Here is a 17007-nt window from a genome sequence, read left to right on the forward strand (position 1 = left end):
GTCATAAACTGGTGATTTCTGGTCAGTTTGTTTTTCTTGCTCCACTGCTGTGAAATACCGACCCAAAAAAAAGGTCGGCTCAGCTTTTAAGTTTTGTTCTTGATATGATGTGATAGGCTAAAATTTCTTGTTCCCATTGTTCTTGTTATCCTTCTCATTCATGGATCCAAATTTTTAGTTGACCCTATCTTCTACCTTCTTACCCCAACTAGTTTCTAAAAAATCGAATAACTATAATTTTCTAACTTGGAAGAGGCAAATAACTTCTTTCATTAGGAGTCAAGATCTCTCCGGACACCTTGATGGGTCTATCGTCCCTCCACTAGAATATGTCATCAAAGAAGAAAAGGATAACAAAGGGGTTTTGATTTCTTTTGTTCATGTCAGAAATTCAAATTTTATTTCGTGGATGAAGAGAGATTAGGCATTGGTTGCCTATATTATCTCCACTTTGTCACAAGAGGTACTCATTGGGTTCCTGATGATTGCATAGCTCTTCAACTCTGAAACATACTCTTAGATCTCAGAATCCAAGGTTAATGGTTTTTAAGGAATTTCATAATTTAAAGAAAGGTTTCATGTCAATCATGGAATATCTTAATAAGATGAAGAACATCGCTCATCAACTTGAGATGGTGGGGTATGAAGTATCGGATAAGAATTTGGTTCAACAGGTTCTCAGTGATCCCTGACTATCATGTTCTCTCTACTACCTTGCAGTACTCGAATTTACTTCCCAATGTCTCATAAGGTCGTAGAAGAGATGACTATTTTAAAGGTAGCAGTCGTGGTCGTGGAGGCAATCTGAAAAGCCAAGGCATTCTGCCCACACCAAATATTCCCCTTAATACTGCTGCCCAAGGGCAACACCCTATTCCTACTTGCTTCATATGCAAGAAACCATATTATATCAAAATGAATTGTTGGTTCAAAGATGACCCTAGATATAATCAAGGGGCAACACAAAACAAAAATCAAAGGCCCAATTTGAAGGTCAGAGTAGCGGACAAAATAGTGGAGAGAGTCAACTTCCAATGGACAAGCAATTACTACTTATTGCTCTTGCAAGACTAAATTTAAAGCAAAATGATATAGGGGTGTGGTATCTTGATTTTAGAGTTGCCAACCATATTACAGGAAATGAGGGTAAGCTCTTAATATTGATTCCTTATCATGGTAAAGATAGTATCATTACTGGAGATAAGACGCGTCACCCCATCACACACTCGAAATGTGTCTTATCCCATTGTCTAAGTCCAGTCCTCTAAATTTCTCTACTATTTTTTTTATTCCCAATATTAAGAAGAATCTCATTTCAGTTTCTAAACTTGATAGATAATATCAATTCATGTGGTATTTACTTTGTCCTTTGTTTGTATCAAGGATCTTCACACGAAAAGGACATTCGCTAAAGAAAAAAGACCAAAAAACATGCACATCTTCAAAGAAGATCCTACGTCCAAATCATTTGATCTAGTTTCGAAGCTTAGTATAGAGCCATCTAGTCCATCTGTCTTGTTTAACTCTTCTGTTTCAAATAAAGCTAATGTTTGGCACAATCATCTTGCTCATTGTAGTCGTGGTTTTATTAAAAGATTGGTCTCTAGTAAGCTTATTCTAGAATCTAGTTTAGAGTGTGAGTCTGTTACGTTATATGTCCAAGTCAAATTGTAAAGTCATGTTTTTTTCTTTTAATTCTTTGAATGGAAGAGCTTTAAAACCTTTTCAAATTGTGCACTGATGTATGAGGGTCAGTACTCCATGCTTATTCTTCTGGTAGTCATTATTATGCTTCCTTTATTGACAAATTTTTTCGTTATACGTGAATATATTTTATGAAGCATAAACATGAAGTGTTCAATATATTCACGAAATTCTATATGTTAATCAAAAATTAATTCTTTGTCTATCCTTAATTTTCAGTGTGATGATGGAGGTGAGTACTCTTCGAAGGAATTCATTACTTATCTTGGAAATAATGGAATCAACAGAAAAGTATCTTGCCCTTACACATACCAATAAAATGGACTTGCAGAAAAAAAAAACATTGCCATATTGTTGAAAGTGCCCTAGCAATGTTGCATGCCGGAAAGACTCCTTTGTGTCTTTGGACAAAGGTTTTTCACAAAGTTGTTCATATTATAAATATGTTGCCCATAAAAGTTTTGAATTACAAGTCTCCTTATTATGCCTTTCTTTATGAGCTTATGAGCGCATTTGTTATGTTCAAATAGATAAGTCCCAGAGAAATAAATTTGAACCTAGAACTCACATTTGCAAAATTTGTTGGTTATGCTGATAAATATAAGGGATTCAGGTGTTGTGATATCAAGACTAAATGTATTTGTATTTCCCTTGAGTCTTATTCCAATATAGAACAGGTTCAGAAAATAAAGGAGGGCAACATTGAATATTATTAGTCATGGTTAGATGAAGAGCTATTTTCAGGGCCTAATGATGTTTTCACACCACAAGGAGTTCCAGCAAACTACAATCAGGATAAAGAAGCTTCTGAAAAAAAATGCAGTTATGGATGCGAGATATAAAGAAGGCCATGTTTATACCATAAGAAATAAAGGGGCAACTGGTTTTGAAGTTGGGGAACAAAGTGCAACTAGTAATGAAGTCAGACAGGAGTCAAGAAACGTGGAAAATACTATCACCCAATTTGATGAAGTGGTAACACAACCAAAGTTCAGGAGACCAAACAAGGCCAGACATCCTATTGAAAGGTGGGTAAGTTATGAAAAATTTAACACAGATCATCAGGCTTTCCTTATGCAGATAGAAAAACAAGAACCAATTATTTATTCCAAAGGCATCTGGAATAAGAAATGGATTAAAGCCATGAATGATGAAATGAAGGTATTACATGAGTGCCAAACATGGGAAGTAGTCACTAGGTCAAAATGGGTTTATAAGAATTAAAAGGTATAAGGTCTGACTAGCTGCAAAGGGCTTTACTCAAGAGTATGGCATGAACTATAAGGAAACGTACAACCTTGTAGTGAAAATGGGGACAGTACGTATCAACTTGTCCCTAGCAATGAGGTTGGGCTCTAAATCAACCTGATATTAAGAATGCATTCTTTTATGGAGACTTGAAAGAAAAGGTCTACATGAAACAACCACAAAGATACAATGAAAATGATCCAGTTGAATATGTGTGCAATCTTAAGAGGGCAACATATGGGCTTAAACAAGCCTATCGCTCATGGTTCAAGAGTTTTTATCTGAAAATACAAAGACATGGCTTCTACAAATCTTCACTTGATCATTTGTGGTTCATTCACAAAGGTAAAGGATATATGATTGTTTTACTTATATACATAGATGACATCATTATTATAGGAAGCCCATATGACCATATTCAGAAAATAAAGGAAGTTCTGAATAACAGTTTTAAGATAAAGGATCTTGATCAGTTGAGATACTTCTTGGGAGTTGAGGTTGATAAAAGAAAATATGGTTTAGTCCTTAACATAAATACACAATAGATCTCTTATGCAAAACAAGTATGTCTGATTGTAAGCCTTTACTAACACATGTTCCAATACATCAGCAGTTAAGTGTTAATGATGGTGAGTTATATAATGACCCTACTGAGTATCGGAGTATTGTGAGAATGCTGCAATATGTCAGTAAACCAAGTATCGCAATTCATGCATCAACCAAGAGCAGGAGATCCAGATGAAAGGAGATCAATTTCAGGTTATTGTCTATTTGTTCGGGGTAATTTAATCTCTTGGTTAAGTCATAAACAGAGTCGTAGCTCAGTCAAGTATTGAAGCCGAATACCGAGCAATTGCAACAAATGCCTCAAAGTTGATGTGGATAAGGAGTTTATTACATGAACTAGATGAAATAGTCCCTAGATCAGTTTTATTCCATAATAATCAGAGTATCATCAAGATCTTCTAGAATTATGTTAATCATGAAAAGACCAAGCTCATAGAGATTGATCAATACTTCATCAAAAGCAAAATTGAAGATGGGGAACTTGAAGCAAGATTCATTGGCACAAAAAATCAAATAACAGATCTCTTCACAAAAGGTTTGATAAAGCAAAGATTTTGGTACTTGAAGTCCAAGTTGTCCATGGTGATTACCATGTACAACTTGAGGGAGGCTATTAAGAGATAACAATGGGATCTGGATATTAGATCCAAATCCAAGATCCAGGTTCAGCATTCAGAAATTGACATCTCTTTTTGTCTTGTTTGTGTATGCCTTCTATTTGTGTAGGTTTCCTATTTATGTAGGTTCCCTATTTGTACAAGGTTTCCTTTTTTAGTATGTATCTCTTATCTAGAGAGTTATTGTATTTGGGAAGGTTTGTATTTCATATTCTATAAATAAAGGAGCATATCACATGATTTCACCATTGGGAATAGTAGGAACAGAGAAACAGCAGCCCCAAGCTATATCGTCCCCCCTTCTTCGTAGTTGTTCTGGACACACAGAGGTACCAGATTTATTAGAAGCAAGGCATTTTAAATTTTCTAGGAAACAAGAAGTGAATTTCGATTCTGAACTTGGAAGAAATGAGAATTGAACCAAAAGTAACAACAGAATCAAATTGGAAGTAGAATAAGAACTGACTTGGAAACAAAATAAAAAACGAATGAGAAACAAAACAAGAATCAAATTGAAAGTAAAAATGAAATCAAATGGTAATAAATATATTAACCAATTAGAACATATGATCTACTTTGTTCTTGAGATATAAATTACACACTATAATCTTAAAAGTCAAAAACTTAAAACTAAATGGTATATACAACCATAATATCATAGAATACTAGCTTTTGGCTTTTGAATAACAAAAGAGTCCTTTAGGTGAAACATTAGCATTGATGAAGTTGGTAGGGTTTTACATAAAAGAATGAATCCAAAAATCATTGGACGCCTAAAGGAGGAGGAAAGAAGGAAAATAATATAAAACCACAAAAAGTGATTTTATTCTCTAATAGTTAACTCTTTTTAATTAAAATTGCTATTTAGTGTTTCCTTAACATGTTTTAACAATTTTTTTAACAAACTAAAAATAAAAAGGTCAATTCTTGAAAATCATGGTTTCCAATTTGGGAGAAGTGCATAGGAAACACAGGTTCGTCACAAAAGGAAGCATGATACCAGATTTCAGAAGAGAGGAGTCCAACACCAATGCACCATGCTTTTGAGGAAATGCACTTCCCACCTTTATATGATGCTTTTGGTAACTATAGGACAAAACTTATTACAAAACTTTGAACCTACAATAACTACCACCTATGCCACATAGGTGCGGGAGTGAAGAGTGTGACGCGGCAATTTCAAAAAGCTTGGGTGCAGGTGTGTGTGTATCGTAATGCAATCCCCAATGCCGAACCTATTCCAACAGCTCAAATTTTTTTAAGTCATTTTTTTTTTAAAGCTTGGACCATTTAGGACCTATGTCATATAGGTGCCAGAGCAAGTGCAACACAGGTGCTCGGGGCGCAGAAGCACCCATGTTGTATACATTTACCAAGGGGTGATAGATTCGATCATTTGGCTTCGCATACCTTTAAACAAACTGCAAAAAGCAGAAAAGAAACCTTCCACGCTTGTATCTCGAACAAAAAGGGAAAATGGCACCAAAAGGAAGACAATCATTGGAAGACTATGCAGTACCAGAGCTGACTTTGCCGAATAAAATACCTGTACAAAAAGCAAGTTATCTACCATATTAGAATTGAATAAAAAAACCTGAGAACAAAGAAGCACATAATTTTAGACTTGTGAATTTAAGCCTTACAAAGGAAAAATTAGCTTGTTTAGAAATACATGACAAATAATCATGTACCATAAATAAGGACACAACAACCTTACAATATCATTACGCCACTGAAGAAAGAACATTTATACATGCAATTGAACACACAAGTTTAACCTTTCACGCCAAGTAACACTTAGAATCCAAGATGTTTTGCTTGACATCAGTAGGTGATTTTCCCTATTATGTAGCCTTATCTCTATTATGTACAAAGAATGGAAACTAACTGAAAAACATGTCATCAACCACATCAACAAGCACTCATTGATTGACTGACATGACAAACTGCATATATGCAATATCTATTTGAAACACAGTATATTAGATCTAACTCCTAATAAATTGTTGGTAAATATACGGTCACAAATATAGACTTTTCAATCCAGTGTCACATAAAGACTAAGAACAATATCCGTGACATATTCATCATGATGAGAAAGGCATCTCAAACAGAATATGCATTTCCAGACATAGTGTAGAAATCACAATTCCTTCACCATAAAACAGCATAAGCTCTAGTTAAACATCTATTAAGCATGAGGAGAATTTTCAGCAATAAACATATTATCAATGAATAATAAAAGCATAACTTGACCATGTGAAAGGAAATACATAAATATTGTTTGGATCATGGTCACTTTCTCAGAAATCAGCTGAAGGAACAAAATGATTACAATTATTAAGAAACCAAATTTGAGATACTTATCCAAGCCATAGAGTGCCCACCAAAGTTGACATACACAAAACTCAGTAGCTGACCTAGGAGGGAACTACATGCAAACACTGCTGAAAATGTGTTGGAAACATATTGTTTTGGTGTCAGCACATCCAAAATCCATCTAAGATGAAAAGGTTACAGATATGGTTGGCTTACAGGGACATATATGAAGGTCACCCATACCCAGTTCCATATCTATGTATATATGTACCTATCATGCAAATGCACACACACGCAAACATAGACGCACATGTACACACATGCACACACAAACGAATCCAGATAGTATTTGCAAGAATCATATTCCTATCCATATGCAGGTGAATGCTAACATGTCACATTCAAACCAAATCCATTTTTTATATGAACACTAGTATGAGACCTTTACTTTATCCTATCTGTTTCTCAACATGCACATAAATGTTTCCTCAAGATCCTTCTTTGTTCAATGAGTGAGCTTGAGGATAACCCTTGTGAGATTCAAACTGAGACCTCTTTGTAATGAAGTATGCGAAAATACAAATACAAAATGCACAAGCACAATTACAAGTCCACCAAGAGACAATACAAACGCACTAAAGCACTACACAAGCACAAAGTGCATACAAAAGACTTCAAAGAGTCAAAAGATAAACACAAGAATATAAAAAATATTAACTTTATTGAGAAACAATGCTTAAGAAAAGCATAAAAGAATGGGGACAAGAAGTCCCTTTAAATAGGCTACAAAAGAGAGAAGGGAGCTCCCAATAGAGTCGTTGGGAGATCCCAAGTCCCAACGGTCATATTTATGACCGTTGGGGCTCCCGACGACTCTATGGTCCAAAAGACAACTGTTTTGTTATACACTGTCAGTCCCAAGCCCAGATAAAGGAGGAGGGTTGCGGTAGGCTTGTGACAGCCAGCATAAAAACTTTGTCATATCTTATGAAAATGAACCAATATGAGAATTTCGTTGGGGCGTTCCCTACTGAGCGACGCGTTGTACTCTCTAGGCCCGGAGGCAGTGATAAATGGGCAAGGGTTGCTAGGTCGTCGCCCAGAAGCGACGCGTCACACCGGCGCCCGGGTGTGGTGTCAAATAGGCAAGGGTTCCCTCACTTTGTTAGACGGGTGGGGGTAAAGAAGTTAGTCCAAGACCATAAAATTAGGTTAGCCACTTGGAACATAGGGTCTTTAACTGGTAAGTTGGTAGAGTTAGTAGATGTTATGTGTAGGAGAAAGATTGATATTTTATGTCTTCAAGAGACCAAATGGGTAGGTGAGAAAGCTAAAGTGATAGAACCTTGGGGATATAAGATTTGGTATACAGGAATAAATAGAAAAAGGAATGGAGTAGGGATTGTTATGAGTCGTAAGTTTATAGATAATGTAGTTGAGGTCCGTAGGAAGGGTGATAGAATTTTACTTATTAAATTAGTATTAGGTACGGATATTATTAATATTATTAGTGTTTATGCACCTCAAGTAGGTTTAGATGATTCCATTAAGCATCAATTTTGGGAAGATTTAGATGGAGTAGTACAAGGGATATCTTATGGAGAAAAGTTTTTCATCGGCGGTGACCTTAATGGACATGTAGGCATTAGTAGGGATGGATTTGAGAGTATCCATGGAGGCTATGGTATAGGAGAAAGAAATGAAAGTGGAGAAAGGATTTTAGATTTTTGTTTGTCCTATGATATGATCTTAGCAAACACTTGGTTTAGGAAGAGGGAGTCTCACCTAGTAACATTTAAAAGTGGGGTTAATACGAGTCAGATAGATTTTTTCCTACTTAGAAAGAGAGATAGGGGTTGTTGCATCGATTGTAAGGTTATACCGGGAGAAAGTGTAGCTACACAACATAGAGTCTTAATTTTAGATCTTAGAATTAGACAATGCCGCAAAAGAGATAGACATAGGATAGATCCTAGAATTAAGTGGTGGTCACTGAAAGGAGCTAAACAAGAAATGTTTGTAGAGCAGGTAGTTAAGGAAGTTGATTGGTGTCTCGAGGAGGATTCAGAATCAATGTGGAATAAGATAGCGGGTGGCATGAGAAAAGTGGCTAAGGAGGTATTGGGTGAGTCTAAAGGCGGTGCACCACTAGGTAAGGATACATCATGGTGGAACGAGGATGTCAAATTAGCTATTAAGGTTAAAAGAGAGTGTTATAGAAATCTAAGTAAGAGTCGTGATAATGAGAATTTGGAGAAGTATATGATAGCAAAGAAGGAAACTAAAAAAGTTGTTCGAAACGCGAGGGCTAAGGTATATAAGGAGGTTTATGACAAGTTGGATACCAAAGAAGGCGAGAAGGATATTTATAGGCTTGCAAAGATGAGAGATAGGAAATTGAAGGATTTGGGTATGGTTAGATGTATCAAAGATGAAACGCAAAGGGTTTTAGTCAAAGATGAGGAGATTAAGGAGAGATGGAAAGATTATTTTGATAAGCTTTTTAATGATAGTCATGCTCAAGATCTTGGAGACTTCTCCATTCCTTTTCATGAGATAAATCGTGACTTCATGCGCAAGATTCAAAAGAAAGAAATTGCAGAGGCTTTGAAGAAAATGAAATCAAGAAGGGCAGTTGGCCCAGATGGTATACCTATCGAGGTTTGGAAATGCTTGGGAGAGAAAGGTTTAGAATGGTTGACAAATCTTTTTAACTTGATTTGGCGAACAAATAAGATGCCTAATGAGTGGAGGAAGAGTACTTTGGTGCCTTTATATAAGAATAAGGGTGATATACAAGATTGCACAAACTATCGTGGTATAAAACTCATGAGTCATACTATGAAACTTTGGGAGAGGGTGATTGAGTCTAGGTTGAGGAAGGTTGTCATGATATCGGAGAATCAGTTTGGTTTTATGCCTGGAAGATCAACTATGGAAGCTATACATCTTCTTAGACAACTTATTGAAAGATATAGAGAGAGGAACAAAGATTTGCATATGGTTTTTATTGATTTAGAGAAGGCTTACGATAGAGTACCTAGGGATGTTCTCTGGTGGACAATGATGAAGAAAGGTGTTTCTCTCAAGTACATTAGTATAATTAAAGATATGTATGAAGGAGTAGTAACCAATGTACGCACTTGTGGAGGGGTGACAACCAATTTTCCGATAACGGTTGGGTTACATCAAGGATCTGCTTTAAGCCCTTTCCTATTTGCGATAGTGATGGATGAGCTTACGAGATCAATTCAAGAAAATGTACTGTGGTGTATGTTGTTTGCTGATGATATTGTTTTGATTGATGAGTCTAGAGCTGGGGTTAATGCGAAGTTAGAATTATGGAGACAGACATTGGAAGCTAGAGGTTTTAAGTTGAGTAAGAGTAAGACTGAATATATGGAATGTCGGTTTAGTAAGCAACAAAGTAGTGATGGGAGTGTAGTGAAGCTTGGTGAGCAAGAAATACCGGTGAATGATTATTTCAAATATTTGGGATCCATCATTCAAAAGTATGGAGAAATTGATGGAGATGTAAATCATAGGATAAAGGTTGGGTGGATGAAATGGAAAAGTGCTACTGGAGTGTTGTGCGATCGTAGAATGCCATTGCGGTTGAAGGGAAAGTTTTATAGGATGACTATTAGACCCGCTTTACTATATGGTACGGAATGTTGGGCTGCCAAGAGACATCATATTCAAAAAATGAGTGTAGCTGAGATGCGGATACTTAGATGGATGTGTGGAAATACAATAAAAGATAAGATTCGGAACGAGGAGATACGTAAGAAGGTAGGTGTTGTACCCATTGAAAATAAGATGCGAGAGAATCGTTTACGGTGGTTTGGACATATTCGGCGAAGGCCTAATGATGCTCCAGTTAGAAGGTTGGAGAAATGGGAAAATATATTAGTTAAAAGAGGTCGGGGTAGGCCTAGGAAGACTTGGATGGAGATGATAGGAAAGGATATGAATGCTTTGAACCTCACCGAGGACATGGCATTGGATAGAAATGATTGGAGGAAAATGATTCATGTGGAAGACCCAAAATGATTTTCTTTTTTGGTTCATATCGCTGACCCCAATTGTTTTGGGATGAAGGCGTAGTTGTTGTTGTTTGTTGTAATACATAACATTATATATATATAGAGAGAGAGAGAGAGAGAGATTTTTTAACACTCTTATCACGGATGGTGCAACCTATTACCAATCCAATTATCACATGTGACCCCTTTCAGAATACCAAAGTTAATGAATTTGAAACAAAATGTTCCACAAATTACTGCATAAGCATAGGTGCATATCTACACATCTGCTGCTTATTACCATTTACCAAATATAGGTGCATTATTATTAATATTATTATTCTTAATGAATTTTTTTTCTTGTTTAGGTGGGCATTCATGAATATACAAGACAATGATATCTTATAAGCCTCATAAAATACTTTATGTGTTTCTACATAAAACTCTTTCCTATAACAAGTCTAACCTCAAAAATCAGGTTTATAGATTACTAATTTTGAAGTTATAGATTCTACCTAGTTGAGAGCAGGAATAAATTTCAACACTCAAATGTAAGAATCCATCTACTGTAATTCACGATGAACACTGCCAAATACCATATTGATATCAAATTCCAAAATGGAAGACATGAAAATATTGCTTGTCTGCAGCAGACCTACAAAAGGGAGCTAGCAATCTGGACTGCATGGAAGAGGCTCCTATGACATAGCATGGAAGAAGAACAATATTAAGTAACATCCTTTCATACTCTTAGATTAGTCTTCACTTTTTTTATTGTGATTTCCAAAATGCATTAGGTGCTTGCACAAACTGAAGAAAGAAAAGGAACCCAATTGGATCTTCATGCAGTGCTCATCACACTTGACATATACATGTAGTTTTCAGGTGATTATTCTGAATTTGTTACTCTGAATACCTGTTATGTGGCTTTCGTGTGTCCATGCCATTGTTGGGATGAAAAGAATGATGATGGGATCACCACTGGGTGAGGTACCCATTCAATGAAACCGTGACAGGAGGTTTCCATTAGCAGGATCAATGTTGGAAGGAACTCAGACTATGTCACATGGGTGCGGGTGCGGGCGCGGGTGCGGGTGCGGGTGCGGGTGCGGGTGCGGGGATTTGGCACTTCCAAAAAACCCGGGTGCGGGGGTGCGGCAGGGGCAAAAATGTAATATATATATATAAATATAAAGGGGAGAGAGAAAATCCTTTACGCAAAAAAGGATTTGAAAAGCTCCTGCCAGGAGCTGTCAGCTGCTGACAGCTCCTGCCAGGACTGACAGCAGCTGACAGGAGCTGTCAGCTGCTGACAGCTCCTGGCAGCAGCTGACAGGAGCTGTCAGCTGCTGACAGCTCCTGCCAGGACTGACAGGAGCTGCCTTTTCAAATCCGATTTTCTCTGCTGACAGCTCCTGTCAGCAGCTGACAGGAGCTGTCAGCAGATTTTTTTTTTTTTTAAATTCGCAGGAGCTGTCAGGAGCTGCCTTTTCAAATCCGATTTTCTCTGCTGACAGCTCCTGTCAGCAGCTGACAGGAGCTGTCAGCAGATTTTTTTTTTTTTAAATTCGCAGCCCATCAACAGCTGTCAGCTGATTTTTTTTAAAAAAAAATTCGCAGCCCATTTTAGAGGGCAAATTTTTAAAAAAAAAAAATCCAAAAAAAAGGACCTAAATGATCCTGGGTGCGGTCAACGCACCCAGGATCGGGTTGACCGCACCCGGTGCCGCACCCACACCCGCACCCGCGTCGAGTCGCGTCGACGCGGGTGCGGCACCCTGCTAGCCGAATCCCTGTGACATAGAACTCAGAGATAGAAATGAAGGCTGCTGTGAGATGATGAGAAAAAGAGAGTAGGAAAGGATCAAAAGCTCCACTGATTGCAGGATGAAGGGATGGAAGGGGATAGGGAAGGAAAAAGGGGGTTAGAGAAAATTGAAGGGCATAATCATAAAAAAAATAAATGGATCCAAAAGTTGTATTATTTGCAGATACTAAACGTATGCAGCCAGTAAACTAATGAAATATATGGATTTGAAGGTTAGGATATCTATACATCACAGCAGTGGAAGGGGAGATTTTGTGGAAAGGAAAACCAGAACAGGCATAAAACATGTAATATCCACCATTGCAAAAATGCCACCAAGTCCACATAATACCAAAACGGAACAAATACCTCCTACTCAAGAAAAAGGAAAAAGAAGCAGATAACCTCGTTCAAACAAATGAATGTGCACCCACACAAACAATTGAAAAAAAAAGAAAGAAATATACCATGAACCACGATAAATAGTCAAAAAAAACAGCTCTCTCATCCATAGTTTCATTTGCAACAACTTTAAGAAGTCCCCTCTGCATGGCATTTTGCAAAGATGAAGAACTTGCAAATGCCTTTACTAAACTGAACAAATTTTCTCCACGTACTTGGATGCTTCCAGGACTGTTACAAGAATATTCAAAAGATAGATATCTTATTCAGACTTCAAGAGAGAAGAAGAAAACCAACATCAAATGATTTCAATTATTTAAAACGATATCTACCAAAAAGTAGTACTTATGATGCATACAATAGTCTTTCAATTGTATCATAAGAAGTATGATAGAAATAACCACCAAGGACAAATATGATATCCAGCCCTGGAATGTCCCCATAATCCTCAGCAAATATTCTGTAATCTGTATCTCCAGGAATTACGGGAAAGACATCCTGCACAAAAATTTAAAAAACCATCTACAAGATGTTTATCTACCGGCAAATGACAAATAATCTAACACAATAAAATTTCAAACCATTGTAGAATTTCTGAACATCAATGTTTCATTACAAGATCAGACAGAAGAGTTGAATGTGAAACCTGTGCAGAACTATGTGCCATAGGATATATTGCAGACTGAGCGTAAACCGAAGATGCCCATGATCCAGGTCCGGATTGGCAAACCAAATCTGCATGCAAAACAACCATTTAGTGCACCAAGCAACAACACAACATAAGAGCTATTGGTTCACAAAAATTTGCATGGCTTATCTCGATTACGTGTTGGGCAGAGAAAGAAAAAACACTTAAAAAGCTTTTTTCATTCCATCAAAATGATCTTGCTTCTTTAAGCACCATAAAGGGAAAACAAGCTCTAAAAGGCATGATGAAAAGAAATGCTAGCACCTAATAAGAATTGTCTTCGTATTAAGAGAACCAGTTCAAAAGACCTACACGACTCGACGACTCTGTGATGAATCGGTACACGCAGTCTCAGTCCTGAATTGGACGATTCAGGACTAACTCGCTAGGTCGCCGAGTCAGATGATTCCAGACTGATTCACACCCGATCCTAGGTAAACCAGGATTGGGTTGAATCGATGACCCAGTAGACTAACGATCTGATCCAACTCGGGCAATTCTCGAGTCGGATTGCCAGGTTTGCCAATTATGGTTTTCATGTTTCCATGAATTGGTGTTAGCTCCTAAATAGAGGGTGTATTTTGGAATCAAAGAGAGAGAGGAAGAAGAAGAGACTTGAGGAAGAAAACATCATTCATAAGCAAAATGAGAGAAAGAATACATTTTAAGGGGATGTTCCCTCTTGGTTACACTACATGACAAAAATTGTTCTCATAGCCACTAACTACTTGCTTAAGTACAGAAATGTCCCTCATAAAATAATCTATATACATAATAAGAGAGGGAAGCACAAAAACAATAATACATATGTTACAAAGCATATTACGCTTTTCAACACTCTCCCTCAAACTTGAGATGATGCTAAGGGAATCATCCCAAGTTTGGAAAGAAAGGGTTGAAAGTGTGAAGGAGTTAAACTCTTGGTAATCACATCAGCCACTTGTTCCCTTAAGCTCATATGTTCTAACGCCATGATTCCATTTTCATATGTCTTCCTTGTAAAGTGAATCAATTTCAATGTGATTTGACTTTTCATGAAATTCAAGATTTTTAGCAATATGAATGTCACTCATATTGTCACAATAGAAGGAAGTTATTCCACAAACTTTCACACCAAGATCCTTAAGATGCCAAAGAAGCCATCTTATCCAAATGATTTCCGCATAAACTTGTGCCATGGCTCTGTACTCCGCCTCAGCTATGGACAAAGCAACACGTTTCTTGCTCTTCCAAGATGTCAAAGAACTGCCAAGAAAAACACAAAAACCCGTAGTGAAAAGACGAACTCTAGTCGATCCTCCAAAGTCCGAATCACAAAATGCTCTAATGTCTGTGGAGGACGAGGCCGAAAAAAACATGCCAAAGAGCATAGTGTCTCTCACATACCTAATTATTCTGAGCACTGATGATCCAAAGTAATACTCATAAATTTTCTGACTGCGTGAACTGCAAATATAATGTCAGGTCTAGTAATAGCCAAATATATCAAACTACCCAGTACCTGTCCATAAAGCACAGGATCATCAAGTTTCTCTCCACCTGACGCTCTCAATTTGACATTTGCCCTCATAGGGGTTGCAACTCTCTTGCAGTCATCTGTTAACCTTGCCTTCATTTCTAGATTTGTTGCATACTTATGTTGAGACGGATAGTCCTCTTTGAATATGCAAATTCCAAACCCAGAACATACTTCAAATTTCCTAGATCCTTCGTCTCAAATATTGCAGCTAAACTTTTCTTGGTACCCACAATTTTTTGCACAAGGACATGATAACTCTGCTTAGAAGAGAATACATTTCTCATTCTTAGAAGAGGATACAAACAAGGCAAGGTCATGATAACTCTAGTCAAAACCAAGGGACTTTTCTGCATTACTAAACTTCTCAAACCATGCACGTGGTTCTTGCTTGAGCCCATACAGAGCTCTCATCAACATTTCTCATTCTTAGAAGAGGATACAAACAAAGCAGGGTCATGATAACTCTATTCAAAACCAAGGGGCTTTACTGCATTACTAAACTTCTCAGTGGTGCTTGCTTGAGCCCATACTGAGCTCTCCTCAATCTACATACTCATACTTGAGGATATGAAAACCCTTGAAGCAACAACATATAAACCTCCTCCTCCAAGTCTCCATTCAGAAAAATATTTTTCACGTCAAGTTGTCAAAGATTCCATTGACGAATTGCGGCAACCACAAATAAAGTCCTTATAGTCGTCATGTGGGCCACTGGTCAAAAGGTTTCAGCAAAATCAATGTCAAACTGTTGGCTATAGCTTTTAGCCACAAGTCTCACCTTATACTTCTCAATTGATTCATTTGCCTTAATCTGGATTTTGTACACCCACTTGCTGTAAGATCGAGTTTTAAAAAAAATGTTTTGGATCTAGGTTGGATCCAACCCGGATCCGGGTCTTTACTTAGGTTCAACCTTGCTGAAATAAGGTGTATCCTCATGAAATACCGTATGCCTTGAAATCCATACACGCTTCTCCACTGGATCATAACACTTGTTTCCCTTTTGTCCATGAGAACCCCAAAAAGCAACACTTTACAGAGCATGGAGAAAGTTTTTTTATATCTACTAGGCAATAAAACAAAGCAAGTGCACTCAAAGACTTTCAACATGCCTATATATATATATATATATGAAAGTTGATATATACTTTTCTTTCTTTGGCCATACATAGACTTAAGAGGCAATTCTTTTTCATTTATCTTACTCCAAAGGAGTCACGGTATCCCTAAAAGCAGTTTAGGTATATATTATTTTTCTCTATATATGGTCCAAGATAATGATAATATGGAATTTTCTCAGCTAAATAGTTATCGTTCTTACTTTTCTTTTGCAACAATGGCATGGCATATTTGATACAAAGCCCACATTTCAAATACCTCACTCTTAGCATAACCACATGAATATATGTGAGCATATTCTCATGTAATAACCATAAACCCCGTCCAATAAGAAAATATGTGGATCAAATTTGTACCTCCAACATGGGACCCACCACCTACACCAAGTCGCTACCAAAGGCATAATTGCACCTTGTTTGATCATTACATGGTTCACAAAAAGACAAACCATCACATCCTATAATATCTTAACTTAAAAGTCATAATCCAATGATATTATTAGAAGCATAAACACTCAATGTGTTGAAAAAAGATGTCTAAGCCATCCTAACTTCCTAAGTAGAGATGAGTTTGTTAATTCTTTTTTGGTTAGTTGAAATTCAATGCAAACACTGGTTTGATAGACAACTACCATTATCCAGCCAGGGTAATGCCAAGTCATGAACTAGTTTCATATATTCAAACTACCAAAAAACTTGCAGCTCCCACATGATATAAAGAAAGAAGCATTCTGAACATTTACAATGTTAAAGGGAGAAAATTTACAGCAAAATATATCTTACACAACAAAAATTTACATAAAAAAACATGAACATACCAAACCCGCCAGTACCAGATGCTTCAATATTAACAAAAGCTCCAACTGAATCACGCCATTTATGGGTCTTTGTGAAACCATGAGAACCCTATATTTGAATTAAATAATGTGTAAGAAAAGAGTAAGAATTTGTCGAAACAACAAACCAACAAAACAATTTGACTAAGAAACCTTG

General features: G+C 37.0%; 1 protein-coding gene across 1 annotated transcript in view; it reads right to left on the reverse strand.

Moving 5' to 3' along the window:
• The window catches only part of LOC149833377 (uncharacterized), a 110583-nt gene that overhangs the window by 87538 nt on the left and 6038 nt on the right, over positions 1-17007 (reverse strand). Inside the window, exons 6-10 of the mRNA XM_090015092.1 lie at positions 16833-16920; positions 13336-13424; positions 13048-13187; positions 12755-12920; positions 5547-5682 (exon numbers count right to left, since the gene is read on the reverse strand). Of these exons, the coding sequence (XP_089871218.1) occupies positions 5547-5682; positions 12755-12920; positions 13048-13187; positions 13336-13424; positions 16833-16920 (619 nt within the window). The remainder of the gene's footprint in view (positions 1-5546; positions 5683-12754; positions 12921-13047; positions 13188-13335; positions 13425-16832; positions 16921-17007) is intronic.

Source organism: Nuphar pumila, chromosome 7 (assembly GCF_984573655.1).
Source record: "Nuphar pumila chromosome 7, dmNupPumi1.hap1.1, whole genome shotgun sequence".
In the NCBI taxonomy this organism is placed as follows: Eukaryota; Viridiplantae; Streptophyta; class Magnoliopsida; order Nymphaeales; family Nymphaeaceae; genus Nuphar; species Nuphar pumila.